The 22,321-nt window shown below is 38.7% G+C and overlaps 1 protein-coding gene across 1 annotated transcript; it reads right to left on the reverse strand.

Annotated features, from left to right (window-relative positions):
* Positions 1-109: 109 nt before the first annotated feature.
* LOC149463202 (histamine H3 receptor-like) lies at positions 110-18,232 on the reverse strand. The gene is made up of 4 exons (XM_089675753.1): positions 17,983-18,232; positions 16,022-16,188; positions 3,357-3,725; positions 110-274 (listed from the first exon to the last, which is right to left on the reverse strand). Exons 1-4 carry the CDS (start codon positions 18,230-18,232, stop codon positions 110-112), a joined length of 951 nt encoding a protein of 316 aa, XP_089531879.1.
* Positions 18,233-22,321: the final 4,089 nt, after the last annotated feature.

Consider the following 22,321-nt stretch of genomic DNA (forward strand, 5'->3'; position numbering starts at 1 on the left):
TAATAGTGGTTGCACCCCTTTAGCACCTGATGGATAAATGCATGCACTAGCTGTTGGGATTTGAGCACAAGTGTATCTTGTTTGTCATATCCCTTATTAAATGCCTCTTCTACGGGTAGAAAACATTTAATGTTTGTAGTTGTTCCTCATAACTAAGGTCTTCCAGCCCCCTTATTTGCTTTGTAGCCCTTCTGTGAACTCTCTCCAGTTCAAGTACATCCTTCCTCAGGATTGGTAACCAAAACTGGATGGCATACTCAACATTTTCTGGGTTCTGTAAAGAGAAAGAATAATTTTATCTTCTAAAAGAGAATAAATATCTTTTTAATGTTTGCTAATAATGCAAGCCTTGCTTGCTGCAGCTTGGCATTGCATGCTATTGCTGAGTCTGTCATTTGCTAGAACCCCTAGATCTATTCCATCCTTGACTCCCCAGAAGTTCTCCTCCTAGCGAGTAACTTGCATGCATGTTTTTAGCTCCCAAGTGAATTACTTTACATTTTTCAATAATAGACCCCATCTGCTATGTAGCTGCCTACCATTCATTTTTAAACTTGATATTTCCTGTTATGAAGATAGTGCCCTGCTTAGCTTTGTATCATCAGCAAACTCTGAGTTTGGACTATTTATACCAACCTCTATATAGTTTATGAACAAGTTAAAAATAATTGTTCCCAGAACAGAGCCTTGGGGTACACCGTTCACAACTCCAGACCATTCAGAAAATATGACATTAATCACTGCTCTCTAGATGTTCTCCTGCAACAAGTTTTCTACCCTGGTACATACATTCTGATTGTACTCTTTTTCCTGAGTGCATGCAAGTACTCCATGAAACAAAAAGCAGCAAGTTTTTTTTCCTATTGAACAAGCAACTAAGCTGTGTATAGATATTCAAATGTTACAATTCAGACGTTTTCTCAGATATATGCCCATGAAAAGAAGATCTGCAAGGGAAACAGTTGTAACTGTAAAAGTTACTGCATGTGATGCTATCAGTGTTATTAGGGGTGGCAGTGACATTCATGGAATGAAGTGTTAGAGGGATGAATATGATTAAGACTACCTGAACCAAAACTTCATCTCATCATCTCAGCTTTGGAGTTGGGTGATGGTGGCATTGACATGACTTCTCCAGAAAACCTATTCCAATGCTGCATGACCACTTGTCCCTAGATCTCTTATTGCATACCCTAATCCATGTCATTGCCAACATGTAAAACAGCAGTCAGTGACTTAAGTATCTTTCACAGCAAACTTGGTAGACTTTAACACTTTCTCAAAAATAAAGCTAAGATGCACTTACTTCTCTTTCACCTCATTTGTGTTGTTCAACTAACTGTGCCTGGCAGCAGAACTGACTAAAGCATGCTGTCGTTCTACATACAACACATGAAACAGTAAAGTGCTGTGTTGCTGTACTGCATCTGATTATCCTTGAGCAAAAAGCTATATGGTTGCTCAGCTTTTTCACTTACTCCAGCAGTAAGATCATTTGCTGGTTTTCTTCGAACTGCCTTGACACCACAGTAATTAAAAACATGCTAATATTGAATCTGTTACATGTTTAAGAGACTTTTCACATGATCACCAATTTGCACATGTTCACAACATGCTCATATAAAGATTCCTCAAGAACTATACAGTTCTCCAGGGAGTATTGGCCATACCCAGGCCACTCATCTCACAATTTTACAGACCTTGTAACATGAAGAACCATTGGTCACTGTTGAAGCCCAAAACAGTGCTTTCTGGAGCAATCATAAATATTATTTGTGGGGGGTTAATCATGTAACTGTAATGGGACCAGACGGTTAATATGTGAAAATGCTGGTTGTGATATCTGTCCCTTTAACACAAAGGATTACTGTATACACATTTAGCTGGTCATATAATGTCATGAGGTTTCCTTTTTATCAAAGTAGAAACACATTTGTGAAGACTATTCCAATGAGAAATAAAATCCAGTAATATTAATTACAAAAACACTAGACATCAATTGGTTTTATTTTTAATAGCTTATTTGCCTTTTTTTAACAAAAAAATTAAAAGTATAACATAAATCTTACAGCTATACAGTACATTGGACAGTTCGAGGGACAAAGTAAAATTAATATTAATTATTAATTAAAAAAACACTAGACATCAATTGCTTTATTTTGAATGGCTTATTCATTTTTTGTTTTTTTTTTACAAAAAAATGTAAAGTACAACACAAAACGTACAACTATACAGTACATTGCACAGTTCAAGGGACAAAGAAACAGCACTATTCATGGGTTAGTTGACATTACAATAACATAATTGCACTCAGGTGTCTTTAAAAGACATCCAACATTAGTAAAGGAGTGGAAAATAACAAAATAAAGGAAACACACTGATCCTAAGGAGGAGATACAGGTATAATTAGTTATTAACTAACCATGTCTCTGATGAATAATAACAGAATCATTGGGGCTGATTTAATAAAGAAGTAGAGCATGTTTACTTGGTGGTTAATACCTAACCACATGCAAAATTAAAAAGAAAACAGGAGGTTTAGTGTACATGATTAGAAAATGAAAGAGAATAGGCCTTCACATGTTCAATAAGCAAAGGGAATGTTTTCTACTCCTTTGGTAAACCTTCTCTGTTGCACTCTTCCTACTTCTTACTGCTATCTCCAAAACTACCAATTGGATTCATACTTTCAGCTCAGATATGGATCTGAATGGTAGCTGAGGAAAAGGAACTTCAGCTCTTAGAAGAATCTCACTGATATAACAAGCCTATGGTTCTTAAATCATGTGTAGCTATTTCAGTTTATCCAGTAGCAATGTGGATAGCTCTCTATAGTATTTGATATATGATTTTATTTATTTATTTTGTTTTTTTATGGTCGTAGTAAATAAACCTTCCTCAATTTAAAAAAAAAATCCCATCCAACCAATTACTACTTTATACTTTCCTGCCAAAAGATATTAGTGATTCCTTACAAACTTGTAAATTATTTTGATAAATGCTCTCCTAAAACTTTCATGGCATAATGGATAGATAATAGGGTTTATTGAGGAATTTATCCACAGCAACCAAAACGTAATATCATACCAGTAAGAAGCAATACAATAATCATGGCAGGCAGCACGAGCTGTCATAAGTAGGGAATAAGGAGCCCAGCAAATACAAAAAACACAAACTAAAATAAAGAGAGATCTGGCAATCTTTTTATCCTGAGATAACTTCACAATTCGCACATGGTTTGTTTGTTCCTGGACATTTTCTAACCAAGTCCTAGTCTTTTTTGAAAAATGTCTTTTTAGCACTTGTGGTAAACATGCCCTGACCACATTTCTTTCTGTTTCTTGTTGGTCACTTACCCTATTAGGGATAGGCTTTGCTGGTATTATGTATGGTGTTTGGTGCAACTCTCCTCTATTAGAAAAACCTGGATATACGGCAGTACAGCATTTTGATCTACTCCTTGTCCTGATGTTCCAATAAAGACCCAGATTGAAGAATGAAATGCTTAATAAAGGAAGTATAAAATCAAAAATTGATGCTGCCAGAAGAAAGTGCCAGTCATAATAGTAGGCAGGTAAGCAGAGGTCTTCAGAAAAGGAGCTGTCACTGTGTAAGTATTCCCAGAACAGAATAGCTGGGCTGTATAGAAGAGAGGACAGTATCCAAACTGTAGCCATTGTAAGCACTGTCTTACAATGACGGTACTGCTGAGAGCGGTATGTGACCTGGACAAGTGGATAAAAAAGGTGGTTAAATATTTTATGAATGCAGACATTACATAGTTGGTAAGGTTGCATAAAGTCACCAGCCTATCCAGTTCAACATGTGTGGGTGTGTATTATGTCTCTACCAATTCCCATATCCTTGTATATTGTGTTTGCTAAAGTACTATTATGTCTCTACCAATTCCAATATCCCTGCATATTGTGTTTGCTAAAGTACTATTATGTCTCTACCAATTCCAATATCCCTGTATATTGTGTTTGCTAAAGTACTATTATGTCTCTACCAATTCCCATATCCCTGTTTATTGGGTTTGCTAAAGTACCCACCTAGAAGTTTTTTTTTAAATTATTGACACTTTCCACTGACACCACTGATTGTGGAAGGGAGTTCCACATCCCTAATGCTCTAACAGTAAAGAACTAAGTTAGGCTTGGACTAACTAGAAACAAACACAGGCTGGGGTTTTACAACAGGAAATACACTTGTCAGGGGCGGAGCCTGACTATGGCGGCGGCGGAGAGCTCGTGGTAGGAGCTCCCACAGGGGGCTCCTCCGACCGATCCCCCTTGGACCTTAAACTCCCCCCTTGAAGCATGGAGCCCTAGAAGGTAGAGACCTACCTCGACTGGGCGGGCTCACTTGGCTCCCTTGGCTGAGCGGCTGCCCGCGGAAAGAAGAGTCGGGAACGGAGACCAACAGAGAGAGGCGGGGACGCTGAGCCTGGTTGCCGGGAAACAAGGAGGTGCGGCCGGGACACGTGACCGGCTGCGGTGCATCCCTGGGAGGCAAGGAAGCCGGCCGTCCAGCCAGAGGCTGACAGTGAGCAGGAGAAATACCGTCCTGTCAGACGACCAGCCACCCCTGGAGCCCTGGCAAGGGGTTGATGGTGAGCCTGCCCAACAAAGAAGAAGAGAGTGGAGGAAAGTCCTGGAGGGTCCCCCTGAGAGGAAGAGAGCTGACCTACTGAAGGAGCTGGAGGATGGAGCCTGGAGCCGTCTCACGAGAAGCGCAGGAAGGGTGAGTGAGTCTGGCGGTGGCCCCAAACATAAAAACTGTATAGAGCTGGAGGAAAGCAGGGACAGAGAGAAAAGGGGGGGGCCCCCAGAGAATATAAATAAGGAGAAGAACGCAAGGTGCAGGCAAAGGCACACAGAAAGGTGGGCAGACAGAGCTGGGATTTCTATCTCTATACCTTATTAGTTTCTTCTTTCTGTAAAGCACAAGTTTATGAGAGAAAAATAAAAGATACAGAAGAAATGAAAAATAAAAGTGCAAAAGGAACCGGGCCTAAAGGGACCCAAACGGGGACAATTAAAAAGTACACATCCCAGGGAAATGTGACCCCAGAAAGGCCCCAGAGCAGAAATGACAAAGGAGAGTCTGATTTAAGTATGCAAAATAGTCCTAAACAATCAATGGAACTGGATATCAGCAGTCAACAAATATCAGAGATAGAAAAAGATCTACAAATCCCAAATAAAAAAGAGATGACAGAAATGTTTAAAGATCTGGAGAGAACAATAAAGCAAGAAATGATAAATATTCGGAATGACATGGGGCAGTTGTTGCTAAGAGTGGAAGAAATGGAGCAGAAAGTTAAAAATCAGACCCAGATTATTTCCGAATTAGAGAAGAAGATAATCAATATGGAAAAAGCTCAGGAAAAATTGCAGTAGAAGGCGGAAATTCAAGAGAATAGAGAAAGAAGGAGAAATATAAGGATAAGAGGGGTACTGGAAAGTTTAAAAGGAGAAATATTGGAAGAGGTGGTTTGCAAAATACTGAACTTTATAATGGGAAACTCTGAAATGGAAAGGACTAATATAGAAGGAATCTCTAGAAATGGGAAACTCCAGGGGAACCATGAGAAGGACAGGTCGAGAGACATACTTGTTAAATTTTATGAACTGCAGCAAAGGGAAAGAATCTGGAGGAAAACTAAGGGAAAACCAGTAATAAAATATGGAGAAATGGATATCCAAATATATGCGGACTTGTCATCAGAGACTCTCCAGAGGAGGAGAGCTCTGAGGCCTTTGCTGGAGCAGATGAAAAAACAGAAGGTGCAATATAGATGGGGGGTACCGGAGTGTTTAATAGGATGGAAAAACAGAATAACAGCCCATTTGAGGTTCCCAGAGGACTTGAGAAATTTTTGCGATAGACTTGAAATGCAGAGAATTGAAATTAATGGTTGGGAAGAAGAATCTGGGGGAAATAGATCAAAAAGAGGGGAGGAGTGGAGACAGGTGGGGGGAGGTAGGGCAGGGAGGGAGAGTGGAGGGGAGAGAAGTCTTTTTTTTTTTTTTTCTCTCCTTGCTCCCATTCCATCGCCTTTTCCTCCCTTGCCCCTCTAGCTTAACTCCTTTTTCTTTCTTTAGAAGTATAAGTAGAAAGGGGGTCAAGGGGGAGATCCGGAGGGAGGGGAGGATGTCCATAGGAGGAGTGTAGCCCTAAGGATTAAGTCAAAGGTGGATGCTATCTCCACAAATGATGGTTAGGCAAAGTGAAGGCCTAAAAAGAGGGGGGAGGAGGGGGGGAGGTGGTGAGGGAGGGGGAAGGAGGGGAGGGAGAGGAAAGGGATTGAGGGGAGTACTGACAGAGGGGGGGGAGGGATAAGGGGAGAGAAAAGTGTAGTGGGATAAAAATGCTCTATAGGAATAAGAAAGAGGAAGGGAAGGAGGAAGAAGGAGTCAGCAGGAAAAGAGTAAGATAGAAGAAATCCAATATATAACCTACAATGTAAAAGGGTTAAGCTGTCCAGGAAAGAGATTTAGGTTATTTAAAGAACTTCAACATAGAAAATCCTCAGTGGTATTTTTGCAGGAAACACACCTAGAGATAGAGTCAAAGGTTAGATTGAGGACTAGATATTTTCCAACATGGTTTTATGCGGACTCACCAACTAAAAGAGCAAAAGGAGTTGCTATAGGCTTTGCAAAGAATATAAGGTTCGAGGTGGAGGAGAGGTTAACGAATCTGGAGGGAAGGTTTTTTTTTTTGAGAGGTAAATTACAGGGAATTGAGTGTACAATAGCAAACATATACAGTCCAAATAAGAGGCCGGAGAGGTTTATGAGAGAAGTGTTGAAGAGATTGATGGATTTTAAAAGGGGGTGTATGATAGTAGCGGGAGACTTTAACATCTGTATGGACCCGCGGATGGACACCACTTCCTGTGTGAGGAGGGAGGAAAGCAAGTCCTTGAGAATGTTAAAGAAATTGTTGCATGAGTGTCAGCTGGTGGACATCTGGAGAATTAGGAATATGAAGGAGAGAGATTATACTTTCTTTTCGCAGGTTCATGAGACTTATTCTAGACTAGATTACATATTAGTAGAACATCAAATGATAGAGTTGGTGGTAGAAGTAAAAATTGAAGGAAGCATCCTGTCGGATCATGCCCCAGTTGCAATGAAGTTAAGATGGGGTAGAGAGGGGAGAGAAGGTTATGTATGGCGGTTGATTGAGGCACTTCTCATGGATGAAGAGATTGGTCAAAGAATTGAGAGGAAAATTGAATGGTTTTTTGAAGAGAATGAAACAGAGGATGTGTCGGTTGCAATGGTGTGGGAAGCACATAAAGCTTACATCAGAGGTCTACTCATTGCAATGGGGGCAAAAAAGAAAAAAGAAAGGAGAGAAAAGATAAATAGATTATTAAATGAAATATATGATCTTGAACAGGTGCATAAAAGGGAAAGATCTAAGGAGATAATGCAGATGTTAATAAAGAAGAAAGAAGAATTAGAGAATGTAATGGAGGAGGAAAAAAGAAGAGTCTTTAATAAAATAACAAGTGAAAGGTATAGATGGGGAGATAGGCCGGGAAAGTATTTAATGAGAACTTTAAGAAAGAAGAAAAATAGAAATTATATTGAGAAAATAAGAAATCCCAAGGGGGAATTTGTACACTCAACCAAGGATATTGCTAGAATATTTAAAGAGTATTATAATGAGCTATATAATATCATACCTCAGGATACGTTTAAGAAAACGGAAACAGTAAAAAAAGGGAAAAGAAAGACATACCTAGAGGAGGCAGGCCTACCGAAATTAAGAGAAACACAACTGAACTCTTTAGAGGCAGAAATAACTTCAGAGGAAATAAAAATAGCGTTAAAAAGCATGGCGGGAGGGAAAAGCCCGAGTCCGGATGGATATACGGCTAAATACTATAAAAAATATAAAGAGCTTTTAATAACCAAAATGAAGATTTACATGAACGCCTTGGGGAATGGGATGGAGAAAAAGGGGAGAGTCTTTACAGGCTAATATAGTATTGATACAGAAGGAAGATAAAGACCCCTCGCAATGTGCGAGTTATCGGCCAATAGCGCTGTTGAATGTAGACACTAAAATATATGCAAAGGTTCTGGCAAATAGATTGAAAGAGCTGATGCCGGAGTGGATACATGGAGACCAGGTGGGGTTTGTCTCGGGAAGAGAGGGTAGAGATAATGCTTTGAGATCACTGTTGCTTATACAGGAGGGTAAAAAAGGGAAAACCCCAATGATACTGATGTCGATAGATGCTGAGAAGGCATTCGACAGAGTAAGTTGGGGTTTTATGATGGACACTTTGGAAGCGTTAGGAATGGGAGATAGAATGAGAGGGTGGATTGGAGAGTTATATAGAGGGCCTACCGCTACCATAATGGTAAATGGAGGAAGATCAGAGTATTTTAAGATGTCAAATGGTACAAGACAGGGATGTCCATTGTCTCCATTGTTATATGTGTTATCACTGGAGCCCTTACTGTCCATGATTAGGAAGAACATAGACATAAAAGGAATAAAGATAGGTGATAGAGAACATAAGGTAGTGGCTTATGCGGACGACCTGATGTTTTATGTTGGAAACCCTAGAACATCACTTCCAAATTTAATGAAAGCATTGAGGGAGTACAGAGACCTGTCGAACCTGAAAATTAACCCGACAAAGACCGAAATCTTAAACATCATTCTCAAAAACAGCGAAAAGGAAAAACTACAAGAGGAATTCCCTTTCCTTTGGAGAGACAAATAATTAAAATATCTAGGAATAAAACTATCAGCCTCAATTAAGAACCTTTTATAAAGCCAATTATATAACGTTATTAAATGAGATTAAGGAGGAGCTGAGGAGAGTGGGAAATGGAAACCCATCATGAATAGATCGCATAAACTTGATAAAGATGGTAATTGTCCCCAAAGTATTATACAAATTTCAAATGATCCCAATCAAACTCCCAGAGGCATATTTTAAAGAACTGAGGAAAATGATAATAAAATGTATATGGAGGAATAAAAAGCCTAGAATAGGTTATGAAACGTTGACTAGAAGTAAAGAAAGAGGAGGATTGGGGGTACCAGATTTTAGGAGATATTACAAAGCGGGGATTATCACGAGAATCTTTGACTGGACTCATAATCCGGAGAAATTTGGGTTAAAATTGAGAAAGCACTGAGTGGAATAAGTTTAAGTAAAAGTATCTGGGTACCTGCACAATACAGAGAATTAGAGGAGAGCACAAGCACGTACACTCTTAATGTTTTAAAAGAATGGGATTTATTACACTGACAAAAGGGGTGGGTTTTTAATTCACAATTAATACCACTTAGGAACACAAAATATTTCATCCCGGGTAAGGATAGCATAGCAGGGAAATGGATTATAAAACAGGAGGCGCAACTGAGAGATATAATGGTAGGAGAGGAAATAGGGTCATACAAGGATATGGAGGAAAGAAAGGGTGAAGTCTTTAATAAGATGGATAGACTAAGATATTACCAAGTGAAGAATTTTTTTGAAAGCCTTCCAAAGCCTATAAGAACTAGAAAAGACTGTAATCCATTTGAGAGAATATTTGAGTCACGGGGAAATGGTAGACACGGAACGGCAAAAATACACAAGATATTAATGGAACTTGACACAGACACAAAATTAATGCACATAGAGAAATGGGAAAGAGATATGGGAAGAAAAATAGAGGAGGAGGAGAAGAGGATAATGTTTACATTAATTCACGAAAATATTCGTATGAGAGAAGTAGAAATAAATTATGTGTTTGAATAGATGGCACATTACTCCCAACATGGAGCACAAGATGAATACGGAAATTTCACAGATGTGTTGGAGAGGCTGTGGAGAGGTGGGCACGTGGTATCATATGTGGTGGGAGTGTCCAGAAATACAGGTGTTCTGGCGAAGGATAGTTTATTTGATAGGGAAAATTACTAAAATTAATATAGGATTAGATCCAGAATTATGCCTCCTCCATATCTCAGAACTCTCAGTGAAAGCATATAAGAGTTCGGGGATATGGCATTACTTAACCGCAGCAAAGAGCCTGATACCCAGGTTCTGGAAGAAAAGAGAGGTGCCAACTGAGGAGGATTGGATGGGTAGAGTAAATCAGATTTCCGGGACAGAAAGATTGTATTATACGCACGAGGATAAGTTGGAGATGTATAATAAAAAATGGAAAGGATGGGAAAAATATAGAGAAATGGTGAAATATATGAAGAGATAATGTCCCTGGAAGTCGGTTTAGAATTGGATTCAGGAACAACAGAATTATATGGAGTTAATGAGAGAAGAGAGAATGTGGAGCGTGGGAGAGAGAGGGAAGGAGGGGAGGGGATGGGGAGATGGGGGGGGAGTATGGGAGGGGGGGATGGTAAGAAAAGAAAGTCATATATAGGAATAAATTATGTAAGGAGAAAATACGTTTTTGATAATTATTTTAATAGAAATGTTGAAATGACTTGTATATGAATTGAAAAATTAATAAATATTTATATATATAAAAAAAAAAAAAAAAAGGAACCCAGTTAAACCGCTTCTCATCCAACTTCATTGACTGGCCATGTGTTTTAAATGACTTAGACTGATTAGTTTTCTCCCTATGCTAGAACCACCATTTAGATATTTGTACATTGCGATCATGTCTCCTCTCAAGCGTTTCTTCTTTAGGGAAAATCAGTTTAAAATGGTAGTAAAGCCACTTCTTTGATTTTCACCTATAGGTAAGTTTATAATAAAGTTTATCTGTAGGTACAGTAAATGTCTCCTAAACGTGCACTGTGTAGGAGATATTTACATTTGCAGCAGCTTGTGATGTCTCTGGCACATGCACTCTGAAAGAAAGGCGTACCAATGCGTTCCATCGGAGCTCTGTGATGTGGCCATGACTCCAGCATGCATGCGCAGGAGTGACGTCATCGCTGCTCAGCCATTCATACGGCTGGAGCCCATGAACCCAGCAGGAAGACCAAGAGAAGATGGAAGCGCCCTGACCCGTGACAGTGCACTACTGGAGGGCTTTGGTTTCAGGTAAGTCTGTAATATTGTGCTAGTATGTGGTGCATACTAGCACATTATGAGTAAAACCACTGTGGGCCCATTTGTTTTCTTCTTTGGTGCGTTTTACTTCCACTTTAACATGTGTAGCCATTCCTCATAACTAAGATCTTCCAGCCACCTTATTAGCTTTGTTGCCCTCTGAGCTGTCTCTAGTTCTACCACATCCTTCCTGAGGACTGGTGTCCAGAAAGCATACTCAAGATGCAATCGAACTGGAGTTTTGCAAAGTGGTAGAATTATAGTTTTGTCTTTTGAGTAAATGTCCTTTTTAATGCATGCTAATAGTTTGTTGGCCTTAACTCCTGAAGCTTGGCATTGCATGCTATCGCTGAGTCTGTCATCTACCAGGACACCTTTAGATGGGAAACATAATAAACAGGCATTACTGACATGATAGCAAGCAAAATGTATACAGTGTTCAAAGCTAAAAATAAACTACAGACACTGATTGCACTTAAAGTGTTACTAAACCTAGGACCCTGCATTCACTATATCTGGTCTTCCACAGTACACAGAACATGGAAATGCAATTATTTTAGTACATATAAACTGCTAAATACCTTTTCTCATCAACAGTATATAGTAGTCTTGTGATTTCTATCAATGTTCGGCTGAGCACTGGTTAATCTTGTAGGAGGAGATTTCATTCTCCTCTGAATGTCCTATGAGGCTGCATGACCTCTGACCCTCTGTCTGGACAGTTGTGACTGGCTCTGTGCCGATTATATGCACTCTCCCCCCCAAAAAAAACTCTCTAGCAATATACACCAGACTGAGCATGTGCAGTGTCTTCTAGGGCTCTGTGCTATCAGCAGATGAATTGGGACCTGGGAAAGAAGGGGAGGATCAGAGAAGACAGGATCAAATAGCCTTTTTACAGTCAGGTCCATAAATATTGGGACATCGACACAATTCTAACATTTTTGGCTCTATACACCACCACAATGGATTTGAAATGAAACGAACAAGATGTGCTTTAACTGCAGACTGTCAGCTTTAATTTGAGGGTATTTACATCCAAATCAGGTGAACGATGTAGGAATTACAACAGTTTGCATATGTGCCTCCCACTTATTAAGGGACCAAAAGTAATGGGACAATTGGCTTCTCAGCTGTTCCATGGCCAGGTGTGTTATTCCCTCATTATCCCAATTACAATGGGCAGATAAAAGGTCCAGAGTTAATTTCAAGTGTGCTATTTGCATTTGGAATCTGTTGCTGTCAACTCTCAAGATGAGATCCAAAGAGCTGTCACTATCACTGAAGCAAGCTATCATTAGGCTGAAAAAACAAAACAAACCCATCAGGGAGATAGCAAAAACATTAGGCGTGGCCAAAACAACTGTTTGGAACATTCCTAAAAAGAACGAACGCACCGGTGAGCTCAGCAACCCCAAAAGACCCGAAAGACCACGGAAAACAACTGTGGCGGATGACTGAAGAATTCTTTCCCTGGTGAAGAAAAACACCCTTCACAACAGTTGGCCAGATCAAGAACACTCTCCAGGAGGTAGGTGTATGTGTGTCAAAGTCAACAATCAAGAGAAGACTTCACCAGAGTGAATACAGAGGGTTCACCACAAGATGTAAACCATTGGTGAGCCTCAAAAACAGGAAGGCCAGATTAGAGTTTGCCAAACGACATCTAAAAAAGCCTTCACAGTTCTGGAACAACATCCTATGGACAGATGAGACCAATATCAACTTGTACCAGAGTGATGGGAAGAGAAGAGTATGGAGAAGGAAAGGAACTGCTCATGATCCTAAGCATACCACCTCATCAGTGAAGCATGGTGGTGGTAGTGTCATGGCGTGGGCATGTATGGCTGCCAATGGAACTGGTTCTCTTGAATTTATTGATGATGTGACTGATGACAAAAGCAGCAGGATGAATTCTGAAGTGTTTCAGGCAATATTATCTGCTCATATTCAGCCAAATGCTTCACAACTCATTGGCCGCCACTTCACAGTGCAGATGGACAATGACCCAAAGCATACTGCAAAAGCAACCAAAGAGTTTTTTAAGGGAAAGAAGTGGAATGTTATGCAATGGCTAAGTCAATCACCTGACCTGAATCCGATTGAGCATGCATTTCACTTGCTGAAGACAAAACTGAAGGGAAAATGCCCCAAGAACAAGCAGGAACTGAAGACAGTTGCAGGAGAGGCCTGGCAGAGCATCACCAGGGATGAAACCCAGCATCTGGTGATGTCTATGCGTTCCAGACTTCAGGCTGTAATTGACTGCAAAGGATTTGCAACCAAGTATTAAAAAGTGAAAGTTTGATTTATGATTAATATTCTGTCCCATTACTTTTGGTCCCTTAATAAGTGGGAGGCACATATGCAAACTGTTGCAATTCCTACACCGTTCACCTGATTTTTATGTAAATACACTCAAATTAAAGCTGACAGTCTGCAGTTAAAGCGCATCTTGTTCATTTCATTTCAAATCCATTGTGGTGGTGTATAGAGCCAAAAATGTTAGAATTGTGTCGATGTCCCAATATTTATGGACCTGACTGTACATAATTCAGAGGATTAAACTCCTAGGTTCCACAGTGAGTATGACAAGCATACTTTACTGCATATACAGACTGATTGTACTGTTATGGGTTTAGTAACACTTTAAAGCATATTTCTACTTTTGCAGTCAAATTTCAGAAAACCCTACTATATGTTATGTGTTTCCATTCACACAGCTTGAAAATTTATATACATATAAGGTGTGTGTGTGTGTGTGTATATATATATATATATATATATATATTTATATTACCTTTTTAGATGTTTCTCAAGAGGTGGTGTCATGGCTGACTGTGAGGTTTTTTTTGAACAATGTTAGAGTGAGCCTGTACTAGGTCTGTCTTCATTACCATACAATGAAGAATCCCAGCCTCTACACCTCTAACCCTTTGTTCGGACAGACAGTATTCAAATCTAGTTACAATCGATAATGAAGATCTGTCTGCACAGTTTAGAAAAGGATAGCTATGGCCAGCCCCTTCAGAAAAAAAGAAAGCTTCCTAGGTTTTTCTTGCTGAAGGGTCCTGAATAGATCATGAATAAAAAATAAGCTGCCATTTCTTGTTAAAGTGTTACTAAACCCACGTCAGTAAAATCAGTCTATATATGCAGTAATGCATGCTTGTTATACTCATTGTGGAACCTAAGGGGTTAATCCTTCACATTTTGTAAAAAAGATGTTTGATCCTGTCTTCTCTGATCTTCCCCTTCTTCTGCTGTCCCCAATCCATCTGCTGATAAAACAGAGCCCTAGGGGCAGGCTGCACATGTTCAGTTTGGTGTGTATTGCTAGAGAGTTTTTTTCTTTCTTTCTTGGGAGAGTGCATGTGATCAGCACAGGGCCAATCAGCACTGTTCAGATAGAAGTTCAGGGGACCTGCAGCCTCATAGGATAATCAGGGAGAATGAAAACTTGTCCTACAAGCTTTAATCAGTGCTGTGCTGGACACTGATAGAAGTCACAAGACTAATCTAACTGCTGATGTAATGTATTTGAAAATGTACATGAAAATGTATTTAGCCGTTTATATTTATGAAAATAATTTCCATGTTTTTTGTACTGTGGGAGACCAGACAGAGTGAATGCAGGGCCCTGGGTTTAGTAACACTTTAAATTATGCTATGTGATTGGGAACATGTAACAAGTATAAAGTAGGTGTTACCCCAATTTGGCTGCAAAAGTGGAAATAAGCTTTAAAGTCATCCCTTCACTTTGCGTATTCAAGCTCCAACAAAGGGCTTTCCACTTAGGACTCCAGAAGGGAAAACTGGGGGGTATGGAAGGATGGGGAAGGCATCAACAGAAGAGGAAGAGGGCTATCAAGAAAGCCAGTTATCTGGCCCTGAATGGCAATGTGACAGGTACACTCTAAAGAACTAATACAACAAAACACATGCTTACTGTATAATATTCCTACTTTTCAATGAAAATTTCTTCCACTCAATGTTTATAAAGCAATGTTTAGTATGATATGTTATATTTTTATTTGATCAAACTATGATGTCAATTTAATCTACTACTGGAAATTTTGTATATTAAATTTGTAATTTTTGAAATATGTTTGGGATGGGTTGGCACTTCTCTGCCTAGCCTGGTTTGCAATCAGTGGTGACCATTTTTGCACACTAATTAAAACTGAGCCTCCTGCAGTTCTTGTACAGCAAGGCTTTCCTGAGTATCATGACAATGTAAATGCTCATACATAGCCTGTGTAATTCACTCCTCCCCTGCCCTCAACACCTTGCATACACTCTAGTTTCCCAATTTGGGAAACTAGAATGTAGTGCAAGGCATGGTGTAGAGGAGAGGAATTACAGGCTATGTCTGAGCTCTGCTGAACAGGGACTGCAAAAGGCTCACAGCAAGTCACATTCAAGCACTGTTTCTGATGTATTATGAATCAAGAGTGGCATTAATGTATCCTTGTGAGCATTTACAATGACATGATACTCAGGAATCTATTCTCTTGTCTTGAATTAAAATGTTTTATTATTAATATGTTAGTTTTCACTTTTTTTGCTTTACAAATGAGAAAACACCTACACTAAGGCTGGCCATACATTATACAATTTTCTGTACAATTTCTGTACAATTACCTTTAGATTTACCTTCAACTATGTAGTGCAAGAGACTGCCTAATACAATGTCTTGAATACAATTGAAAGTGTTGTGTTTAGGTTTGACCACATATTATATGCTTTTTGGTAAATATAAGGAAAATTGTACAAGAAAATTGTATAATGTAAGGACAGCCTTATACTTAAATTAAAACAAATGAATTTCCTGCTTATGTGTTTGTTTTTTTATTATTCAGCCATTGTGTATATGTATATATATATATATATATATATATATATATATATTTACATATAATAAAACATAGAATAATTTTAACATAAGCCACCTGGTAAAATACTTACAGCCATAGTGACCGCCAGAAACCGATCATAACTAATAAGAGCAACATTAACTGCTGAAGCTGTACACATGAGGTAGTCAATAATGAGCCAGAGCTTACATAAGAATTTCCCAAGTATCCACTTGCCGGTGAAGAAATATGGTACATAAAGTGGAATGCAGAAGGCCCCTTTGAAAGATACAAAATAGAAATGCTACGTTGTATAGACTGTCCTGCTTATTCTTTTCTCAAGTCAATACAAACATTTGGACTAATGTAATGTAATTATGAGTTCCAGCACTACTTAACCTCTTGCCCTCCAGAGGATTTACCCCCTTTCCTGAACAGGCCATTTTTTGCGTTATGGCGCTGCGTTACTTTAACTGACAATTGTGTGGTCTTGCAACACTGCACCCAAATGAAATTTACGTCCTTTTTTTCCCACCAATTGAGATTTCTTTTGGTGGTATTTGATTGCCTGTGCATTTTTTATTTTTTGCGCTATAAAAAAAAAGGCTGACAATTTTGAGAAAAAAAACTATATTTTTGACTTTTTGCTATTAAACATGTCCAGTAAAAAAACAAATTTCATCATAAATTTAGGCCAAAATGTATTCTGTTACATGTCTTTGCTAAAAAAAAAATCCCAATACATGTAAATTAATCAGTTTATTAGAAAGTTATAGCGTTTACAAATGGCAGTATATATACTGGGATTTTCTTCTTTTTTTAACTAGTGTTGGCGGTGATCAGTGACTTTTAGTGGGACTGCGGGACTGTGGCGGACATTCTGACATTGGGGGGGACTGACTTGGTGACATCCCCAGTGATACCAATACAGTGATCAGTGCTAAAAAAAAAAAAGGACTGACACTGTACTAATGACAGGAAGGAAGGGGTTAACATGAGGGGTGATCAAAGAGTTAACTGTGTGCTGGGTGTGTTTTACTATGGGGCGGTGTCTGTGTGCTTCACTGTATGCACACTGCTTTGGATGATTGTGCTCTGCAGCCATCCAAAGCAGTGTGCCCAAGCTGACAGGGAGGAGAACTGTTAGTAAACAAAACTGTCAGGGATCCTTAGTATAACCGGGCACCGGTGAGTAATCACCGACTGGGATCCGGTGATTGACAGCTGCACCCTTGACACCCTGTAGCCCTATTTTTGCTATAGGGCAGTTGGGGAAAAAATTCTGTTAGTTTGCCTATTCAGGTTCTCTCCAAAAGCCCAAATACCCATCTACTGATTCACACCTCTGCCATCTGTTGGATCTGTAGGTTTAATCGCTTTGTAAGCTCCATGTCGTTCAGTGTTGAAGTTTACATGGAGCTAATGGCTTCCTCCCCTTCTCAACATGTCAATCAGGCCAGTGTGTACTGTACTGTAGTGCAAAGTGTTGCAGAAAATGCAGCCTCTGTGTGTTCTACAAATGAATGCTAACACAGTAATGCAGTAAAACGCATGTGAAGTACATGGCACTGCATTTTATTCAGTATACCATTTGACCAGCTGACATAGATGATTTTTTAGGGAAAGAACAGTAAAATGTCTATAGGAAAATGCAGCGAAATGCACATTAATACAGGTTAAAAACGCATACCAGTGAAAAAAACACATGCCAAAATATGTCAAAAATGCTCTAAGCTGCAAACATTTTACAACACAAAAAGTATGGATCCAGCCTCAGTGACAACTCCCAATAAAAACATTTTATTTTTACAATAGAACATTACCAAAATTTTATAACAGCAGTTTACATAATAAATGAAATGCAGTATAACAAAATGTACTCACTAATAGACAGAAAGGCCCAATGCCATGTAACCACACATACACTTTTACTGTCACTAAAATGTTATTTCATTCTTGAGTATAATACAGAATAAAAATTATACACTTAACAAAGCACTTATTTTGTATCTTCAATATTTTAGTCTATAAAATACAGTTTTTTTTATTTATTGAAAGGGATTAGTGACTCACCAATGAAAAAATCACAGATGGCTAAATTGAGAATAAAAAAATTGCTCCTGTTTCGAAGTCGTTTGTCTTCAATAAAAGCTACAATAACAAGACTGTTACCCAGGACAGTCAACAGAATTAAAAAGAAGATGAGTACAGTTATCAGAATCATCATGTTTTGTGAGTCAAACACTCCCAATTCATCTACTACAAATGATGTGTTATTTCCAAAACTGCTTGTGACATTCCCAGTAAGGTATAACATTGACATCCTAAACTGAGTGCACAAGAAGAAATCGATGCATACGAAGATCTAGTCTGTTGCAGCCTTTAAAGGACACATTCATGCCTTACGTGAATCATTTGAAAATGCCTTGATCGTTAGAATAGCAAGGTGCTAATTTATAGGAAATTGTCATGTGGGTGGAGCCCCCTCTGTCTGCAGCCCTAGATGATTATTACTGAGCTCACGCATATGTAACAAAAATGATCATGAATTATAAAACGACAATGATCACTAAAAGTATAAGTAAAATGTTCATAGCCAAATCAGCCAGCTAATGGTGTATTAGAATACAAATGTGAAAATCTGTAAAAGCCCAGTTTTTATTTCAGCAGTTTGTTTTTCTGTTAAACACATGGGAGTCTTTACATTTTCCCTGAAGGATTTTCTTATTCCCTTGTAATTTTGAACATTGCATCTGCTAATAGAAGGATTTTCCATTATCTCTCATCACAAAAATATTATCATTCTTCAGTATGGCCTGCCTCTAGGGATTTGACAAAATCTACCCATGTAGTAGGGCCCTACTGCACTGCAAGGGAAAACTGACAATTATGTTTTGGAGTGCAGGAATAAGGAATAATACTTACCTTACTCCTTTTTCCTGTAGGTTCCTTCCTTGCAACCGTTCTGATAAAGCCATAGTTTAAAGTGGTTGTAAAGGCTCAAGGTTTTTTACCTTCATGCATTCTATGTATAAAGGTAAAAAACCTTCTCGGTGCAGCATCCTCCCCAGCCCCCCTAATACTCACCTAAGTCCCCTCTCAATCCAGCGATGTGCACTGAAGTCTCAGCCATCCCAGGACTCCCTCTTTTCTTTGGCTGAGACAGAAGCAGGAGCCATTGGCTCCAACTGCTGTCAATCACAGCCAGTGAGCCAATGGGAAGAGAAAGGGGGCAGTGCTGAACCGCGGCTAAATGTGTCAATGGGCACATGAAGCAGCTGGTGCGCCCATAGCAAGCTGATTGCTGTGGAGGCACCCGACAGGAGGGAGGGGCCAGGAGCGCCGGATGGGGACCCAAGAAGAGTAGTATCTGGGCTACTCTGTACAAAACCACTGCACACATCAGGTAAGTATAGACATGTTTGTTATTTTTTTTCTTTAAAAAATATAAGCCTTTAGAATCACTTTAAGGTTTCATTCACACCAATGCATGAATGGAAACTGATGAGCAGATTTCACTTACAGAGACATCAGTTTACATCAGTCTTCATGCGCGCATCAATGAGCTTTATATACTTTATTCTGCTTTAGGTTAGTGCTCTAGCATTCTTAAAGATCATCTTGTTAACTTTGTTTTCTTGGAACTTTGTTTTATTTCCCTTTGTTTTTCATTATTCATTAATTTGGTCAGCTTGAACTGTTGTCATTTCAGCACCCTTGGGACATGACCATTCCTCCTTCTTTCCTTCCTTTTACCAATGGTGAAAGTCATTCCACTCATCACCAGCTCCCTTTCTTACATCTTTATTCTAGCTTGTTACTGTCGGTTATCAAAAAAGTGTGCAAGAACATGAATTCCACTTTGTTTTTATTGACCATAAGATGACAACCTCATGTGTGGCGAGCCGCTGAGAGCCTGAGCCAGCCGCTTTCTCCCCCTCCACAGCCCAGCACTCCAATGAGTGCGCAGGGAACAGAGCAGACAGCAGTGACTGACAGTAATGTGGTCGCTGAGTTCTCACACTTATAGCCGGAGGGGAACAGATGCAGCATGGGACTGATGCCTCATCCACCTAGGTAAGTATAATTGGGAAACAAAGCAATCCCCTACTTCTCTGTTAATGCTGACAGCCATCAGGTGGCTTTGCTTTGAGCAATGGGCATCAGCACGGGAAAGTATTAAGTCTCTTTTTTTTATGGGTATTGTTTATAATAGAAAGCTTTTGATGTGACAAACATTTTCACTTGCTTGCTCTTCCATACTTGTTATTGTATTAATTTCAGAATTTTGTACATTAGTAACTAGTGGTAGCTCGGTATTATTTTGTATTCATTTATTCTCCTTGCTTAAAAACTGTTGAGATCTAACAGAAAGGCCATATCTTTTATTGGTTTGGAAGACGTGTATTGTGAGAGGGAGCAGTAAAGTACAACTATGGTGTAGCACTACCCACATGGAAGAAAAATATATTTGAAATATATTTTAAAAATATTCTTCCTACATATATTTGAAATGCTACAATCTTGACCATATTCAATATATTTCAAAATCTATTTCAAATATATATATATAGATACACTGCATGTTGAAATGCGTTTTTTATATATTACAAAATATATGAAAAATATTTTTTAAAATATATTTTTTTTAAATATATTCTTAATTTTTTTTAACATATAAAAAAGTCATTTTAACATATATTTTACATATATTTGTAAATGCATTCCAAAAATGTATATTTGAAATGTATGTTTAAAAATATTTTTCAGATGTTTTGTAATAAAAACGCATTTCAACATGCAGTGTGTGTATGTGTGTATGTACTGTATATATATATATATATATATATATAAAATTTATTTATTGAAATATATTTTGAAATATATTGAATATGGCCAAAATTGTAGCATTTCAAATATATGTCAATATATTTGGGAAGAATATTTTTAAAATATATTTCAAATATATTTTTCTTCCATATGGGATAAAAAGCAGGGAGCCTACATACTGTATGTACTGAGAAAATATGGTTGCCACCATGTAGTTATATAACTACACAGAAATAGGGTTTGTAAAAGATCATCTTGTGTTGATAATATTATTTACTTCAAGTTGACGTCTTTGAGGGTTCAGTCAAACGAGGTTCGGTGAGTTGGGCTGCTAATCCAACACAATCCCACCGCACCTTCACTACAAGACAAGACAAAATGCCCTGTCTATGGGTGGCTGGGTCACACCACTGTATTGTGGTGGTGTGCAGCAGGTGTGTGCTTCGTGCAGTACTTTTTTCCAGCACAGCGCAGGTCACTGCATACTCTAAAAAAACCACTGCATGAGATCTCAATAAAGTTTAAAATTGTAAACCATGTGATGCGCCAGTATCAGCACATCAACACTGTGCTGGTCTGGCCAGATAAGTAAAAAATACATTTTAATACATCATAGGCAGGATACTTACAGCCATGGCATCGCAAAGAAATCTGTTATAACTGACTAGAGCCACATTAAATGCTGAGGCTGTGCACATAGTGTAGTCTACTACCAACCAGAGTCTGCAAAGAAATGGCCCCAACATCCACTTTCCAGTCAGTAGGTATGGTATATACAAAGGAATAGAAATTGCTCCTGGCAATAAATAAATAAATTAAGTATAATTACACTGTTCAACAGGTAAAAAGTTTTGGGCATAAAATTAGCTAATCTTACATAATTTTGGGGTGCTGAAAACGAAAATGACCCTAAAAAATGTTGATTGGCTCTAGTTTCCATGATATATTCACCCATCTAATGACGTAAGCCATTCAAAATTATGATGCAACTTCAGCTGCATATTGCGCAATTGATACTGGTGACCAATAGAAAATTGCATGTATACTGAGATGATGCAATATTAGCCTTTAATTGCATCACTTCACTGCATAAAAGCTGCAGTATCTGTAGCTGATTGTAGTTCGACAGCGTCTTTACATTTCGTTTTATGCTTATATAGGCTACTCAGTAATGCCTCGAACTTGTGTGAATAAAGCAGATAATTTCTGCTATATCTGCGGTGAAATAACTTTTATCTCACAAAAAAGGAGGATAACAGGAATGATTAAGAAAGCCTACAACTTGTATTTTGGCTGCAAGATAGGAGACCAGGACAAGAGCTGGGCACCACATATATGCTGCAATTCTTGTGGGACGGCACTGGAGCAATGGTTGAATGGAAAAAAGGCATCTATGCCTTTTGCTGTGCCAATGATTTGGAGAGAGCCAACAGATCATGTTAGTAATTGTTACTTTTGTATGGTGCCTCCAACAAAAGGGCTAAATAAGAAGAAAAAGTTATCTGTGCACTATCCAAATATTCCATCGGCAATACGTCCAGTTCCTCATGGAGAGGGGCTACCAATTCCTAAAGCACCAGAA

Source organism: Staurois parvus, unplaced genomic scaffold (genome assembly GCF_062004578.1).
Source record: "Staurois parvus isolate SC_StPar_1 unplaced genomic scaffold, SC_StPar_1.0 ptg000157l, whole genome shotgun sequence".
Classification (NCBI taxonomy): domain Eukaryota; kingdom Metazoa; phylum Chordata; class Amphibia; order Anura; family Ranidae; genus Staurois; species Staurois parvus.

Coding starts and splice junctions, on each gene's coding strand:
- LOC149463202 (XM_089675753.1), bottom strand. CDS start 18,232: ATGTCAATGTTATACCTTACTGGGAATGTCACAAGCAGTTTTGGAAAT. Junction 16,189..17,982: donor CATCTGTGATTTTTTCATTG/GTGAGTCACTAA, acceptor TATCTTTCAAAG/GGGCCTTCTGCATTCCACTT. Junction 3,726..16,021: donor TTCTGGCGGTCACTATGGCT/GTAAGTATTTTA, acceptor CCACTTGTCCAG/GTCACATACCGCTCTCAGCA.